Source organism: Mauremys mutica, chromosome 2, assembly GCF_020497125.1.
Source record: "Mauremys mutica isolate MM-2020 ecotype Southern chromosome 2, ASM2049712v1, whole genome shotgun sequence".
NCBI classification, from domain to species: Eukaryota; Metazoa; Chordata; order Testudines; family Geoemydidae; genus Mauremys; species Mauremys mutica.
This window is the reverse complement of record NC_059073.1, coordinates 277,361,123-277,378,348: the sequence shown is the minus strand read 5'-3', so window position 1 is coordinate 277,378,348 and position 17,226 is coordinate 277,361,123. Positions and strand designations below refer to the sequence as shown.

The window sequence follows — 17,226 nt, the reverse complement described above, 5'->3', positions numbered from 1 at the left end:
GATTAAGGAATTTGACCACTATTACCTTGCCTGACAACACTAGCTTGTCTGAGCCTCTTTCATTTAGAACTGAGAACCAGTTACCTTTTTTTTTAATTATTCAAGGTTGTAAGATTAATTGAAGTGCTTCTACGGAATCAACATACTGATTACTCAAGCAAAGTAATGGGTTAAAATAAATTTTGTTTTTTGCAAAAAGACATCTTAGTTGACATGTATGCTCACTATTTTGCTGTAATTTGAAACTAGGCAGATATAAAACCATGAAAAATGGAAGTAACTACTGTGCATATCAAGATTTATTATGCATCTGTGTTACTGTATGCTTATTTTACCAAAAATATGCCATTATGAAAACTGGCTGCTGCACCTGCTCTGTTAATTTTTAAAGTTAAATAACTGCATGTTCTGCTTTTATTTTTGTTTGCCAAATATCAATGGCAGTTGGTGGTATTAGAGAGTTGCTGACTTTAGAGGTTAGTATTGTGATGAGTCATTAAAGTAATAATTCAGCGCTGGCATTCTAATCTTAGATTTACAGACAAAACTGCATTTTTTCTAGATATATTTAAATGCAGGCTTGACCTTTATCTTTCAGAAATGTATGTAATGTGCATCTATCAGTAAAATAGTAAGTCTAATATTACTGTACCTTATTTCTCCATTAAAGCAACTGCAATGAAGTTTCATTTAAAGGTGCCATTGTGATTTTGGTGCTTCAGAGTTTACAATGTTTTATATGAATGAGAAATTTAACGATCTCACAGGCAAATAAATCCGTTTCTCAACTGATTTGACTCAACTCATCAGTACCTCAAACGCAGTGCAAAAACAAACAAAAAACGGAAAAAAATTCAACCTACATGTATGCACATTCTCTGAGAATTTAAGTTAATGGAAGTCAGAAAATAAATGAGAGCACTGGATAAAATTTTTTAAATTAAAAACTTGGCAAGTTGTACAGCACATATCCTGTTCACAGTACAAATTAATATTTAATAGAATTGTATTGAAACTGTGGAATCTATACAATTACACACGATCAGGGCTGCCCAGAGGCGGGGGAGGGGGCAAGTGGGGCAATTTGCCCCGGGCCCGCTAGCCGTGGCCCACCGGCAGTCCAGGTTTTCAGCGGCAGGGGGCCCTTCAGCACTGCTGAAGACGCAGAGTGACTGAAGGGCCCCTCACCACCAAAATGCCGCCCAAGACCTGGACTGCCACGGGGTGAATACAAGTGCCACAGCTCCCCTGCTTTGCCCCAGGCCCCCTGAATCCTCTGGGCGGACCTGCTCACGATTACTATGTAATTTAGGCACAGTAGTAAATTCTTCCTCCAATTTTTAGTAAAAGTCAAATCAAACCCTGCTTAAAAATCATAGGGGCCCAATCCTGTTTCTATTGACATTTGGTAGAACAGAATCATGCCCATAGTTTGTCCTTACAGGAACAAATGTTACTATCCTTGAAAAATGTTCATCCTTCACATTTCTTTTCTATGGAAAACAAATCTATTTCTAATTGACTTTGCATGACTTGTCCTTCATATTATCAGCCTAACAGTAAGTGGTAGTTCATGTAGTTTTTCACTGGCTACTCAAAATACACATTTTAAAGGTTTTTACTGGTTAAGTGGCAAAATGTACTCACCGCAGCTGTTTGTAGTGGATCTTTGTCCAGCTGACCAAATGAAAAGGGGTGGCTTTCCCTTTAAGGGCTCCCTGTACAACTGGTGGTAGAGGGGGAGGAAGGGGAATGTTTACCCCCTGTAGGAGTGGGAAGCGGCTAGACTATGTATCTGGGAGGAGTGAGCATTGCCCTTGCAGCTGCTCAGGAAGAAGAGGGGTGTTGATACCCTGTGCAGTCCCAGAGGAACCTTCTTCTACCTGGACTGAGCTGGCAGCATCTACCCTTCCAGCCATGATAACTGAAAGATCCTTCATGATCTGCTGTGAGCATTATGCTAGTTGCCTTTTTTCCCTTGGGGACTAGGAAGGAGTTTTTCCCTTACCACTGGATTAGCCGAGGGGTGGATTTTTTTCATCTTTCCCACAATGGGTGTGGGACCCGGTGGGGTAGGGCAGGGGAGTAAAGTTATAATGTTGCAACTTAGTATGCAAAACTTGTGGCAGATGTCCAGTGCAGGTATGGAAGGGACATGGTTATTGGATCAACTGGTTTGGAAAAGGATTTGAAGGGAAAGCATCCCTTATGGGAGCTGAGGAAGGAGGGTTTGGGGCTCCTACATGTGATACAGTGGGAAGCCAAACTGCTTTGTTTTATAGCCCCCTTAGCCTTTTTAGGAGGGGAGGGTGACAGTTCTTGGCAATGGGATGGCAGGGGCCATGTTGGGGATTATGAGGAAATGATGATAACCCCTTCACTGTGCAATGTATTGCTAGGTACTCCCAAATATTTTAAGTGAATGATCTTGCAGCCTAATTAAACCACATCCATTGCCTCCTTGTTGCCTCATGGCTTGACTGGACTGGACTAGACTGCAGTTAGATATTTCCAGCTGTCAGCTGGGATGGATTAGCAAGGACTAATGCTTAAATAATGCATCTTAATAGCTGAATAGACAGTATCAAGTGTTACTTTACTGATGTATATTCTACATCAGTGATTTAGATAATGTTATAGAGAGTACACGTATAAAGTTTGTGGATGCTACAAAGCAGGGAAGGGTTGCAAGTTCTTTGGAGGATAGGATTAAAATTCAAAATGATCTGGACAAACTGGAGAAATGGTCTGAAGTACATAGGATGAAATTCAATAAGGACAAATGCAAAGTACTCCACTTAGGAAGGAACAATCAATTGCAAACATACAAATTGGGAAAGACTGTCTAGGAAGGAGTACTGCAGAAAGGGATCTGGGGGTCATAGTGGATCACAAGCTAAATATGAGTCAACAGTGTAACACAGTTGCAAAACAAGCAAACATTCTCATATGTATTAGCAGGAGTGTTATAAGCAAGACAAGAGAAGTAATTCTTTCACTCATACTGTGCGCTGATTATGCCGCAACTGGAGTATTGTGTCCATTTCTGGGTACCACATTTCAGGAGAGATGTGGACAAATTGGAGAAAGTCCAGAAAAGAGTAACAAAAATGATTAAAGGTCCAGAAAAGATGACCTGTGGGGGAAGATTTAAAAAACTGGGTTTGTTTAGTCTGGATATGAGAAGACAGAGGGGACATACGAATTTTCAAGTACATAAAAGGTTGTTACCAAGAGGAGGGAGAAAAATTGTTCTCTTTAACCTCTGAGAATAGGACAAGAAGTAATGGGCTTAAATTGCAGCAAGGGAGACTTAGGTTGGACATCTGGAAAAACTTTCTGTCAGGGTGGCTAAGCACTGGAATAAATTGCCTCGGGAGATTGTGAAATCTGTTGTTGGAGATTTTTAAGAGCAGGTTAGGCGAACACCTATCAGGGATGATCTAGATAATACATAGTCCTGCCACGAGTGCAGGGAACTGGACTAATTGACCTCTTAAGGTCCCTTCCAGTCCTATGATTCTATGCCTGCCTCATTTATTGTAGAAGTGAAAAAGTATGTGGTGAATGAGACGGGGCATTGCAGTAAGAAAAAGGACCGTCTCATAACTAAGGCAGTTGACTGATGTGTTGGGGAGTTGGATGCTATCCCTGCTTCTACCACGGAGCTCCTGTGTGATGCTGGACAGATCTGTTAAACTTTTGGTGGCAGCAGCGGGGAGGGGGGTACTAATTGTGTTGTTCATTTTCTGGTACCTGAGTTGAGACCTGGGGACTGATTTGCAGAAATGCTGAGTGCTCTCAGTTGCAACTGAAGTCTATGGGAGCAGTAGTTTGAACATATATTAAGTGCTATGAGATGCTGAATGCTCTGAAAAATCAGGGCCTCAGTGTTTAGAATTGGGCACCAAAAGTTAGGTGGATGCTTTTCATCTTAGTCTTTTTGTGCCTCAGTTCTCCATCTGTAAAATGGGGATCATAATGCCCCCTCACCTTATAGGGGAATTGCAAAAATAAATTGTTTGTGAAGCTCTGATACGCTAGAAAACTCCATGAGGAAATTAATAATTCTGCCTTCAGAACAGGGCCTGAAGAGTGTGCAATAAATTCAGACTTGGGCTACACATTGAACAATGAGAAGACAAAATAGTGAATCCTCTGCATTGAATGAGGCTTGGGTTCCTGTGGAATAAATAGTATGTTATGTTATTAAAGATAAGCATAGTTCATGCATACATGTGAGTAGAATTAAGGTTGCATTGACAACTGTAAATCTGGAATTTTCTACTTTTTGAAGTACTTGACTTTGCAACCTAAATAACTTTCTTTTACCAGTTGTTTTTATATGCAGTTTGCTAGGTTTTTAAAAAGGTAAAACAATTTCTCTTGTGTGCAGCTGTAATAATCTCCCCATCATGCATTATCAGCAGGGTTCGAACCCTGAATCTTTGGCTCTGCAATACACACTGCTACCGCTTGAGTGACAGGCCTTAATTACATTGGCTGGCAGTAGCAGAAGTGTGTTTTTGTGGAGGTGAGGTGGGCTCCTGACACCATGTGCTGGGTAAAGTAGGTGGTCGGGGGAGCTCTGCCTGGATCTGTTTTCCCATCTCCTTTCCAGGAAGTGTGGGGCTCCTGTCCCATGTGTAGCCCCCAGAGGAGGAGGAGATGAGAAGCTGGTACCATGTGCCAGGTCTAGAAAAGGAGTTTGGTCAGATGGGGTAGCCTTGCTCTCCTCCTCCCCCACTCTACTACAGGTCCTCTGGCAGCTCCTGGGTGTTCCCAGTACAGTGTATGGTGATGGTGCTTAGGTGGTAGCTCAGGCCTAGCTCGTCAGAATGTTCAGTTGTCATATTGGCAGGCTGCCAGAAGTTTCCTGCACAACAGGTGAGAGAGAGGCAATATTTAATAGTAACATTCAACTACACCTGAATGGAATTTCCTGGGACAAGAAAAGTCACTTCTCTAGCCTGAGGCTTTTTCCTTACTGAATTTCAAAGGCTGGCTGCTTACAATGGAGGTATTAAGATGTTTCAAGAAAAAGTCCCAAGAATATTTGATAATGGAAGATGTTAGGCAATCTAAATAGAGAAGCCACTACCAGCTCTTCTTATAAATTTTACATGTGTCGTGAAAGACTTTCATGCTTGAGTTTAAAATAATACCTCTCCTCTAAATGAAGTAGCCACTGGAGACTGGATGGTTCGGGAGACTGATAATGGGATATAGAACCTTTAATCTGTAGGGTTGCTAAGTCCAGTCTAGTGCAGGGTAGGAGTGACCAAAAGTAGTTATGTCTGATGGTTGTTTAGTGATGTAAAATGAGTGATTGCAGCCCTGCTCTTAGTGGAAAGGTGTTAATTGCTCAAATACCTCAATTATAGCACTCTCAGCAGAGAGGCCAGAAGTTTTATGGGCATGGAGACTCAACTGTTCTTAAAATTGATGACCACCATAGTAAAAATTGCCCAACTTGCTTAAATGATATTCTTGAATTATGGTTAGCTCTGACACACCTACTTTTTCCCATGCGTGCGCGCACACACACTAGGATGAGTGGTAGGGTGGAGGCCATGGGACATGTTTCCTCTGGAAGTATGCTAGATTTGGGGTTTGGTAAACTTCCTAGTCCCATTTTAAGATCTATGTTGTGTTATTTCAGACTTAACGTTCTCTTACTTAACTTTAAAAGGGAGCGTCTCTTCTTGAATCTGTTTATTTTGAAGGGCTTGTTTTTGCTTAATGTGGTTCTAATTGTTGGTGAATACCAGGTGCACATGTAATACACATCGCTAATTTCTAAATGCATATTAGTTTGAAAACAAGGATGTGCTGAGATGACATTGATTACCTTTCTGACTTTTTCATGCATGCTTATCATGAATATGGTATCTGTTTCCCAGTGAATGTATTGATAGATGGGGGACTGCCTCACATTTTCAGTGGATGGTATCAATTTTTAAAATTGTCAAATGTTTCCATATAAAAGCAAATAATGATAGTGGTAGTATGAATTACTGAATTAAATCTGAATTATTCTGCATGCTTTTGATTGTGAAATAACAGTACATTAAGCCAGTGTTTAAAGGCTTATTTAAAACTTCTTTTAAAAATCAAGGAAAGACAGATTCTGTGTAAATTTTTCTTATGCCGTTTGAAATGCTTCAGATGCTTAAGTATTTAAGTTTTATATGAATTGGTAGAAATGTTAGTTCCTGTTATTTATTGAAAGATGATTGCTCTAATTTTCTGGATGTCACAAATTGATTTTTTTCCCCTTTTGAAGTAAAGCTGCTTCATTTCTGTAGCTTAGGTTGCACTAAATAGATGGCAAAGAATAGCATGGTTTAAGAAGATAAATGTCAGGAACGTTTTCTAAAGTAGACATTCAGACTTTTGGATTAATGGGAAAGAAGGTCAATAATTGCATGGATTTCAATAAGCTTGAAAAGAAATGGCATTCCTGTGGTGCTACAATGACTATTAAAATGCTGTGAAATCATTTCAAGATCCTGTTCTCAGCTTCAGTGTCTGATTCATTGTGCAAGAATGACTCAGTAGGGCTGCCAACTTTACAGGAGATAATTGATAGGTCAACTGATTTTTTTTAAGAGTATTTTTAATAGACTATGGATGAATTTCTCAAAGATGTACTTAGTTTTGCTGATTTTTGTTTTATTAAACAGGGCCCTCCAGATTTTCAGCAGCACCCTCCTGGACCTGTTCCTACCAACTTCACCCAAGCCCCAAGAATCCCTCTACAGGACCAGTGGAGAGGCCCACCTCCACCACCTATGCCTCCACCACCACCACCTCCTCCTCCTCCCCAGGAAAGAGACCCTTTCTTCCTGGGAGGTATATAATTTTTATTTTAGATTGGTATATAGGGTGACCTTTTTCACTGCAAATATACTATTTGAATATTCTTCCTTTTCACATAGTAACCCCTTCTATGAATTAATCTATCCACACACTTGAGATCTGAAGATCAGAAGGGACCATTATGATTTAGTGTGAGCCTGTATTTTGTCATCTCTCAAAAAGCAACCAAATAACATTGTTTTCAGTTTGTTACAGTTCAGATATTAAATATCAACACCATTTCTCTTTCATCTGTGGTCGTTCCCCCATTAACAGTTGTATCTATCTGGAATATTTGGTGCCCTACAAATTTAACTTTTTATGAATTCTGTCCAATCTTCCAGTTAATGTTAAAGTTACAACACAACAAACATGGTGTTAAGTAAAATATAAACATTGCATAAAGTGGCTTGACTAGTTCTTTGCGTGGATTGAAAGGGTGTTAGTTTTGTTCAGATTGTCAGTGCTTGCATTTCTCTAGTCCTACTTCCTGCTTGGAGGGGTTAGGTGCTTTTGCAGTAGAAATAATAAAAATAACTATTAATGCCAGCTAGTTATCAAATTGTCCTCTTTCTCCCAAGGGTCTGAATCTTCCATGCTAAGGCGGTTCTTGGCACAAGCAAGAGGAGTATCTCTCATATAATCTTGCAGAGCTGCTCTTCCGACTAAACTATTTTGTAGTTATTCCTCAATCAAATTATCAAGTTACTCTCCTGAAGCTGAAAATATGCCAGGACTGTATTTAAAACACATTTGTATTCATGAGGAGGTTGTCACTTAATTAAATGTTTTGATTTCAACAGATCCAAGATTCCCAAGTCATCATTTGTTCGAGCAACGGAGTCCCCCACCTCCACCCCCTCCACCACTCCTTAACAGTACCCATCCTGTCCCTACCCAAAATCCTCTGCCTTTCAATCAACCTGGACCAGGATATAATCAGCAAGGGCAGCAACCAGTATTTCCCAGAGACAGACCAGTAAGGCCAAACATCCAGCCTCAGAATCCTGCTGGAATTCTTCACTTCAGCCAACCAGGTTCAGCAAATCCACGGCCTTTCATGCAACCCAGACAACAATTCTTACAAAACCCAGGACAGCCATTTCTAGCAACACATACACAGCCCAATATGCAGGTATTAATCAATGGTAAAAGGGGGCTTATAAGCACTATTTAGAACTTTTGCATTTAGAAAGCTATATTGCGATCTTTACTTTCTCCTCACAGTAGCAATCTAACCAAAATGGCTAACTCTTGTTTGATATTACAAATGTGAAGTAGATTTAAGTGTAGTTCCTATTATTGTGTTAGTGTTAGACAGAGAAGCTGATTTTCATCACCATATCAACAACTCAGTTACGAAACGTACACCAACGGATATTTCAAAAGTGAAATTATTAAAATTGCTGTGATTTCTGCTCAACTGCTTACACCTAATGAGATTAGAAAAGTTCTTAATGACATATTTTGTTCACCAACAGTTCCTTAAATTAATTTACTCCAACAGAAATATGAAAGTATTGTATTGTTCAAAAAGTCTGTTTACAGAGAGACGTATATGTATACAAAATAGACATTGCTGGGTTATTTCACCTCTTGTCACGGGTCTTGGGTGCCCTCTGCTGATAAAAATGAGCTGTGTGTTTTAGGGGACTAGCAGTGAGAGAGAAATCAGTTTGGCTTCTTAAAAATTAGTTTTTCTTTTAAAAACTACTGTATTTACTACTTAACAAACTACTATTTGTTAAAGTAGACAAATGGTTTGTATGACCATGAAAAATATTCTGCAAAGGCCCTTGAATTTTGGGGCGGAGGGGAGGAGGGTTGTTATAGATTCATGATGCATACACTGTGGATTTCTTCTTAAGAGTAAATATTATATTCTAGTAATTCTTAGAAGCAAGTAGAACAGTTCGACTTATTTATTGTAGTCTCATTAATAACATTATTTGAGATTTTTTTCACATTAAGAAGTTGAGCTAAAATCTAAGTACAACCCTTACTTGGTCAGTGACCAAGTGATGTCATTACCCTGCACAGCAATCAACAGTCCTCGTTTACTGCAAATACTGTTGCCCCAGGAAAGCCTATATGTCTAGAGCTCCTTACTTACAGCCAAAATATTGTTGCCATACAAGAACAAATCTGATTGCTTAAGGAGCTTATTTTCCTTAGGATTGAAAAAAATGCATAGAATGTCTTTTATTTCTTTTTAAAATGTAAAGGGTCCCTTGCACCCTCCTCTACCGCCTCAGCCTCACCATCAGCAACAACAACACCACCACCAGCAGCAGCAGCACCACCACCAACAGCAACAGCAGCAGCAGCACCAGCAGCTTCATCAGCATCAGCATCAACATCAGCATCAGCATCATCTTGCCGGTCCACCGCAACCTTTGATTCCCATTACCCAGCCACAGTTCAGACCTCATTTGCAGCCTTCACAGCAACAGTCAAATAACAATAGAATGCAGTGTCAACAGCGGCAGGGTCCAATGAATCCAAGACATGTAAGTACCAGTAAATACTGGCATTCATCAGTGTTCCCTCATTGTGTGTGTGTAAAGATGGTGTATCTGAGCTCAAGTTTAAAACCTTTGAGCATAGGCTCTCCCACTCCTATTCCTTCTCCTCTTACTCTGTCCCCTTCATTCATTCATCCTCTCCTCTTCCTCATTTATTCAATATCCTGTATTTATAACCACTTCCCCATCACCTCTGTCTCCCCCTTGACTTACTGTCTTTCCCTCTTCACCTACTCGCTCACGGTGTGAAAGAAAGAGACAGACAGACACAGTGCCCTCTCATGCTAAGAAGCTAGAGATCAAGGATGTTTGGGAGGGTGGAATAGGGGGAGGGTTGTATGGTCAAATGTAAAGCTGTGATTGGGGTTGGGGAGCCTAGTGCTTCAGCAATGGGGAATCTGCTTGAAGACCTCTCCATAGCACTGCTGACTGGGCTTCCTGGTGCACCATGAAGCAGTGCCATGGGGGATCCCTTGTTACTCTCACTGCTCCAATGCAGAGAAGTTTTGCCCCATTTCCTTCTGTCCCTCCTCCCCTCGCCCATTCACTTGGTTGGTGGGGGAGCCAAGGCATCGTACCTTGGCCAATCTGGACATAACTCAGAGAAGTTATTCTGATCAGACAGTCATTCTTGGGGTTTATTTTAGAAATGGTGTATATGTGAGAGAAGTCTTTAGGTTTCTTTAAACAGCAAAACTTAAGATGTATGATAGAAATGAGAAAATTTCAGAAGAAGGGCACTTTTAAACACTTACTCCACAAAAGTTAGTGGGTATTTTACTGAAAAGCTATATTGAAAATGCAATTGTCCTCTGAAGAGTTAGTGCCAATTTTTGAGGCTAAATGTTAGTCTTGCTTGAAGTGGAAATCTCAACATACCCTGAACTCTGAAATGGCTACCAAGGCGTCCATATTATATGTATGTTATCTTTTGCCTCTGTCAGAGTACACCAACACAGAACATGGTCAAGCGTCCAAATCAGCAGCTACAGTCAACTGCTTCAAGGAATAGCAACTTGCGTGAATTACCAATAGCACCTTCGCATGCTATTGAGATTACTAACAACCGGCGAACCGCTGCCCCTGCTGCGCAGGTGAAACCCATTACCAGCACGACACCTGCTACAAGATCTGTAGTAGGTGTTGGGAGCCCACATGGGAGAACTGAAATGAAAGCTAGAACAGTCGTGCCAGTGGTCCAAACTAAAGTAGAAGTAAAATCTGAACCAGAGGTAAGGGAGATTTTCCATTAATGTTAAATGGCTGTTTGTAGTACATACGTTTATATTTCTTAATGTCACCAGTTGCTGTAAGGTAAAGGTGAGAAATACCTGCAAAACATACCAGTATGGTGCTGCTAAGTAGGAAGTCATGGCTAAAAGTTAAAACATTGGCTAATCTATTTACCTTTTTTTAAAGAATAAGTTTATACGTTTGCTAGTCTGATTTGTGGAGTATAAACTCACCTATATGCACCTCTGTGCTACACTTCATTACCACTAGGCGTCCCACTTCCAGGTTGCCAGCTCTCCTTGTAGTGTTGTCAGAAGGGTAGAAGGGGATTAGCTGCAAGCTCCTCCCAGGAGAGGGGTCCAGGTCTTGAAGGTTGGAAGGGCTGGGTGAGTCAATTTTGGGAGGTAAGGGAGCTACTCCTACAAAAGTTGGGGACAGGTAACCTACTTGATTTGGGGCACCCTGCTTTGGTATATGATGTGGTTAAAGTAGGAACAGCTACTGAATGAGGAAAGGAAGAGACGAAGGGGGAGGACACTGAGCAGGAATGAATCAGACTTAGTTGCTTCAGAGATAGTATGGGCAGAACATTGCTGACCTGAAATCTGGTGGTAGAGTTGAAAGTATCTGAGAGAACCACAGCGAGTGACATGAAGCTAAATGAGGCTGGAGTACGGCTAGCAACAGCAGTGCTTCTCTTCCCTTGCCTCAGGTCCTGCAACTTCCCATATTCAGACTAAGAGGCTTCTGGATCCAACCAGCTCCCTGCTGCTCAGTTTGTTTTCTCATACTGCCATACTAGGTCAGACCAGTAGTCCATCTAGCCTAGTATCCTGTCTCTGACAGTGGCCAGTACCAGAGCTTCAGGGCAGTTTTGGATAGCTCTATTCCTGTCTTCCCCTCCTGGCTTCTGGCATTTAGAGGTTTAGAGTCACCCAGAGCATGGGGTTATCCCTGGCCATCTTAGCTAATAGTCATTGATGGATTTGTCCTCCTTGAACTTGTCTAGTTCTTTTTTTTAAGCCAGTTACATTTTTGGCTATTACAATATCCCATAGCAATGAGTTCCACTTGTTAATACCACCAGATACTACTCTCTCAGCAATGCCTATCCCTATCTAATACTTCCTTTTCCAACCTGGTTCCCTACTGCTCATCACTTCCTCCCCAGTCTTGTGAATAAGACAGCCACTCATCACTTCCTCCCCAATCTTGTGAATAAGACAGCCACCAGATCCTTCCCTTCCTCTTCTTTTCCATTTTCTGCTCTCTCAAATGAGACCCAAATGACTTCCAAACATGGCTTCCCAGCCCAGCCAATCTCCTCCAAGTCCTGGAGTCCTCATGATAAGCTGCAGCTGAGCCATCCCCTCAGGCACCTCTTCTGCTGATGGAGCGGATACTTGTCCTACCTCTCATCTGGAGGAAATATAAAATATTTTGTTTTTATTATTTTCCATTTTGAAAAAAGTTGCTATTTAATTTACCAGGACCCCCCCAAGAGTGTGAGGTATGGCTGTACTCTGAACCTCACTCAGTCTTGATTCTGAATGCTGCTGTGTGTGGATCCTTACCCCTGTATGGAACTCCATAGAAGCCGGTGGGGTTCCCCATGGTCACAGGGAGTCCTCTTGTGTGGAGCAGTTTGCAGGATTGGGCCCTTAATGTTGAACATTGAGACACTGTATCCACATGATGGTTAAATGACTGTTACAATTTTCAAATGTCAAGTCATTCCAAGCAGAACCACAAATCCTTCATGTTAAGTTAGCTATGAACTGCTCTGTCTCAAACACCAGGTTTCTTTTAAGAACGTCTTCTTTTAAGTTGCTGGTGATTAGCTCCTCTTCTTTTTCTTGAATTAGTTATGACCATCTCTCATTTCCACAAATATAACATGAAAGAAACATGCAGTTATCAGTATTTAACTTCCTGTGCACTCATTCATCATAGGAGTAAAAACCCCTTGGTTCAGCTTTTCAAGAGGTCACTTATTTAACTTTGCTCTTTAGTTTCAGCAGATACTAAAGATTTTTTTCCCTTTCATATCAGTTCCTCATAGAAGAATCTAAAAGTAACAGAAAATAACACAGATCTTGGGGAAAATTCTGCATCTTTCAGGCCAGTAAGAAAGGTGATAAAGATTATAAGCTTGTGACATATAGTGACAGGCTTTCTCTCTCCAGTTAAATATGAATTAACTCCAAAATGTATACATTAGTAATTAAGTCTTTTGTTACTGTCTTTGACTGGGTGTTCCCTACAAAACAAGATAGAGCAGCCTTCTTGTCCCCTCAGATTTAATTTAAGTTTAAATAAATTCCTGTAAACTTTGTATGTTCTACGATTAACTGGCCTTACCTATCTGAAGCTTTAGTCTTACAGAACTTCTGTATCCCTCATCTTTTTGTGGGTGCTTCAAAACTTTATTTGGAAGCAAATTGTGAAACTTTCTGTTCATGTAACTTGCAGAAAGCTTTTTTTTTTGTCCTGGAACAGAGGAAGAGTCTCCTTGTAATTCCCAGTAGAACCCACCACAGTAAGTGCAGGAAGATGCTCAACAATTAACTGAGATGTTAATGGAAAACAGGGCTGCTGCTTTCTAAGGAAAGCAGCAACAATCCACATACTATACCATAGTAACAAATGTGTCCTTTCAACTTCACCACAGATTTGTACATCCTGTGCATTAACTCAGCACATAACTTCTATTCACATGTAATGGGATACCTTTTTTTTTTTTTAAGTTGTGTTCTGACAATTCTCTTTAGGGCAGACCTGTACAGAACTCTCTCTGGTGCAGTCATTTTTCCATATTTTTCTTTCCTCCTTTTCTTTCAATAATTTCACTCTGTCTGCTTCTTTACCTTTATGGCGTTAATGAAGAGTGAGGAAATATCCTCTTCTCTTGTCATATTGTTGCATTGCTCATAAGTGGCAAAGCCACAAATTAGTTACGCAGATCATTTTTCAAGTGTGTTAGAACTGAAAAACTAAATTATGAACTTGTATAGATTTTGGCTCTCTTTTAAAATTGTGTCATTTTAAAAGTTTGCAGCCCTGCAGGACTAGAAGCAAGTGCTGGGTCCCACTGAGAAACTGGGAATCTACTCTTCCCATAGCATAATGCTCCTCTTTGTAGCCCTGCATGGCTGCAAAATAGAATTTTTAAAAAACAGATTGATATGTCTATGTATAGAAAAACTATTACTGTGTTATGCTTATAAGAAGCACACGGGATCTTTTTCAGGAGAAAAGGCAATACGCCACGTTTATTGACGATACAGCAATTAGCATATGCATTCTCTCTCTCTCTCTCTCTCTCAAAAAAGAACAGGAGTACTTGTGGTGCCTTAGGGCTAGTCTACACTTACGAGCTGGGTCGACGCGGTGAGTTCGACTTCTCGGAGTTCGAACTATCGCGTCTAATCTGGACGCGATAGTTCGAACTCCGATACTCCACCACTGCAAAAGGCGGTGGCGGAGTCGACCTTGGAGCCGCGGACTTCGATTCCGCGGCGTCTGGACGGGTGAGTAGTTCGAACTAGGGTACTTCGAATTCAGCTACGCTATTCACGTAGCTGAATTTGCGTACCCTAGTTCGACCCCGATTCTTAGTGTGGACCAGCCCTCAGAGACTAACAAATTAATTTGAGCATAAGCTTTCATGGGCTACCGCCCACTTCCATCGGATGCATAGACTGGAACATACAGCAAGAAGATATTTATACATATAGAGAACATGAAAAAGTGGAAGTAGCTCATCTCAGTTGATTGGCGTCTTACAGTTGGTATGGCTACTTCCACTTTTTCATGTTCTCTGTATGTATAAATATCTTCTTGCTGTATGTTAAAATCAGTCATCACTATAAAGGGCGGAGAAATGAATTTTGTGAATGGGCTGGTAACTTTTCACATCAGTTTTGCAAGGCTGGCAATATATGAAATAAAGGAGCCTCATTAATTTGTGAAGTGCACAAAGAAAAGTTTTCTTTGCCTCTTTTAAAATAAAGCATTAACGTCTCTCGATAAGTCTTTCCCTCAAGGTGGGAAAACGGGCTCATAACTTCCTGTTCTCTGTAGTCATTTTTGGTCTCTTTTCAGTTTGTATAGGCTTTGGTTTCCAGATTTAGGAGTGTTTTCCTCCTATTTTGTTTGAAGGTTGTTTGATTAGAGGACTTAATTTTTTCCCCAGTTCATCCTGTTAATTTCCTGTTAAAGAGAGAGGACTGGAGGAGGACAATGCACTTCTTCAGAAGCAACAGATCTCGTTCTTTTTCATTCTCTGTTTTTTGGTATAAGAAAGATGTTTTAGGACCTGCATCCTGTGGGATGCACCCACCTCTTCAGAGGCTAAGAGCCTATCATCGAGGCTGTCATCAGAAACGTGAAGTTCATTTCAGATCTTTGGGTTATAGCTCATCAAGCGTCAGACCATCAGCATTTTGATTTGGGGTAAACTTGAATTTAAACCATAGGCATGAAAGCCAAGTCATCTGTGTTCTGTTCCCATCTCTGACACGTGCCTTTTTTCTTAACCTCTCTGTACCTGATACTCCATTGGTATAAAGGGAATAATAGTACTTTGAGTGATTGTACAGACGATTCCACTCATGGTGTTCATTCGCATGAAATTGGATTTTTTCTGGCTATCAGTGTCTATTGGGGCTGCTCCTATACCCTCCTTAACCCACCCAAGGACATAAAAGGCAGAGCAGGCCCCACCATCACTCAGCTCCTTCTTATCGCTGATGTGCAGTGTCCGCTTGCTTCTCTGCGACGCTGTTACAGTTAGTGTTAATGACTAGTTAGTATAGTTGTTAGGTAGTTAATTACTTTCAGTTTGCCCATTGGTATGAAAAAGATCATTTTTACTAATTCTTCATAGACATTGGGCTCTGAGTGCCCTCCTCAGTACTGTGACTTGAGTTGGTATGGCAGAAATTGAATCTCTGGTTTGACATGCCCCTCTTGTGATGGACATTCTTAAGTGCCTTTATTTAGACAAGGAGCATATCCCTAACTGTTGATTCTTCTGCCGCTCTCTTTCCAAGTGGACTCCGAAGGCAAGGGATGCCTACCTAAAGTTATCCTGGAGCGTTCCATGAAAGCCTGTTCAGAGGAGGATGTAACAAAGGCTCACTCCTCTCTCCATTCCTGCTCAGCAAGTGCCCCAACAAACTGTTGTTCCTTCCCAAGCTCCAGGGCTAAGATGTCTCAGAGACTGCAGTTGTCGACTTCAAGAAGGGATTGAAAGGAACCATGCTCCAGAGACAAGATATGAATCTCCCTCTGTGGGACCCATGGACCAGAGACGCAAGAATCGACATGTTACATTGTCTCAAGCTCTGCATTCAAAGGGCAGCAAATGCCCTAAAATGGGTGCCTCTGGAGCCTCATTGCCAGGTATGAAAAAAGTGCCTGTGGTACTAGCTAAATCTGCTGCCCACCTTCAGCACCAGTTCTTGTAATCTTGGTATGCAGCTCCCACATTGCTAGCCTTTTTGGTGCCTATGGCGTATTCGTCACCAAGTGACACATCTGTGAGCCAGTACCAGAGTCTTCCCTGTTGGAGCTTACGATCTCAAAATGCTAACTAAGCCTGCAGTCACTGAAATCATGGTACCGCATAGAGCTGTTGAGAGATTGGGTGTCATTTACTTTTCCTGCTCAGTGTGGGACCCACCCTTCTCACAGGATCCTAGAGCTTGAGAGGCAGCCTGAGCCCTAACTTCTGCACTGCAGTTAAACAGCCCTTTAGCCCGAACCCCGCAAACCCAAGTCAGCTGGCATGGACCAGCCACTGTTTTTTAATTGCAGTGTAGACATAACCTAGGAGATTTGATCTGTTCAGCAGAAAAGTCTGCTCCTCTGCCAGTCTCCAGATGTACATAGTCATTTTGCTGGAAGCATCTATAATTGGTAATCTACACTGGGACACATGTCTTAGTTTATGGATAGACTCATGCAGGACCATGGAAGAATTAAGGTCCATTGTGCTAGAGGGAAATCTTGCTGGCTGCTTTTGAATGTATCTGATATATCAACATACAGCATGATCACATTAGTGGTGATGCAAAAAGCCTTCTTTCATCAGGAATACCCAGATAGGTCCAAACCACGGTAGAGGATCTTCCATTTGAGGACTGCAACCTCTTAAATTCAAAGACAGCCAACTCCTTTGCTGGTACACTCCAGCCCCGAAGAGAAGGCAAGCCAGAGTTCAGATCTCATCCAGATAGTGTCCTCCTGCTAAATATGACCATCGCCCTTGGAGGCATTGGAGCCACCAGGAGAGAAGCAGAGGCCCAGTGTAGACATCCCACCACCTCTTCAGCTACAGTGCAGTTAACATCTTCCTCTTGACAGGAAGCTTCATGCCGCAGTTGAAAGTCTGGCAGAGCCTTTGGAGAATCTCTGCCCTCAGCCTCCTTCGGGCAACTGCCTTTTTTTCAAGAAGCTTGGACGAGGATCATCACAGCTGAGAGATTGTCAGCATTGGGTTATTTCATACAATTCCAGTTCCTTCTCACCTTTGCTCCCATCTTCCCCTCCACACCTCTCATGAGATACTGTTGAAGAAAGAGATGGACCCTGTCCTGCATGT

At 41.5% G+C, this 17,226-nt stretch overlaps 1 protein-coding gene across 6 annotated transcripts in view; it reads left to right on the top strand.

Moving 5' to 3' along the window:
• RBM33 (RNA binding motif protein 33) overlaps positions 1 to 17,226 on the top strand; it is a 162,346-nt gene that overhangs the window by 81,861 nt on the left and 63,259 nt on the right. For all 6 annotated transcript variants that reach the window (XM_045004268.1, XM_045004267.1, XM_045004270.1 and 3 more), the window contains exons 11-14: positions 6,687 to 6,855; positions 7,665 to 7,996; positions 9,087 to 9,371; positions 10,331 to 10,618. In XM_045004268.1, the coding sequence (XP_044860203.1) occupies positions 6,687 to 6,855; positions 7,665 to 7,996; positions 9,087 to 9,371; positions 10,331 to 10,618 (1,074 nt within the window). The remainder of the gene's footprint in view (positions 1 to 6,686; positions 6,856 to 7,664; positions 7,997 to 9,086; positions 9,372 to 10,330; positions 10,619 to 17,226) is intronic.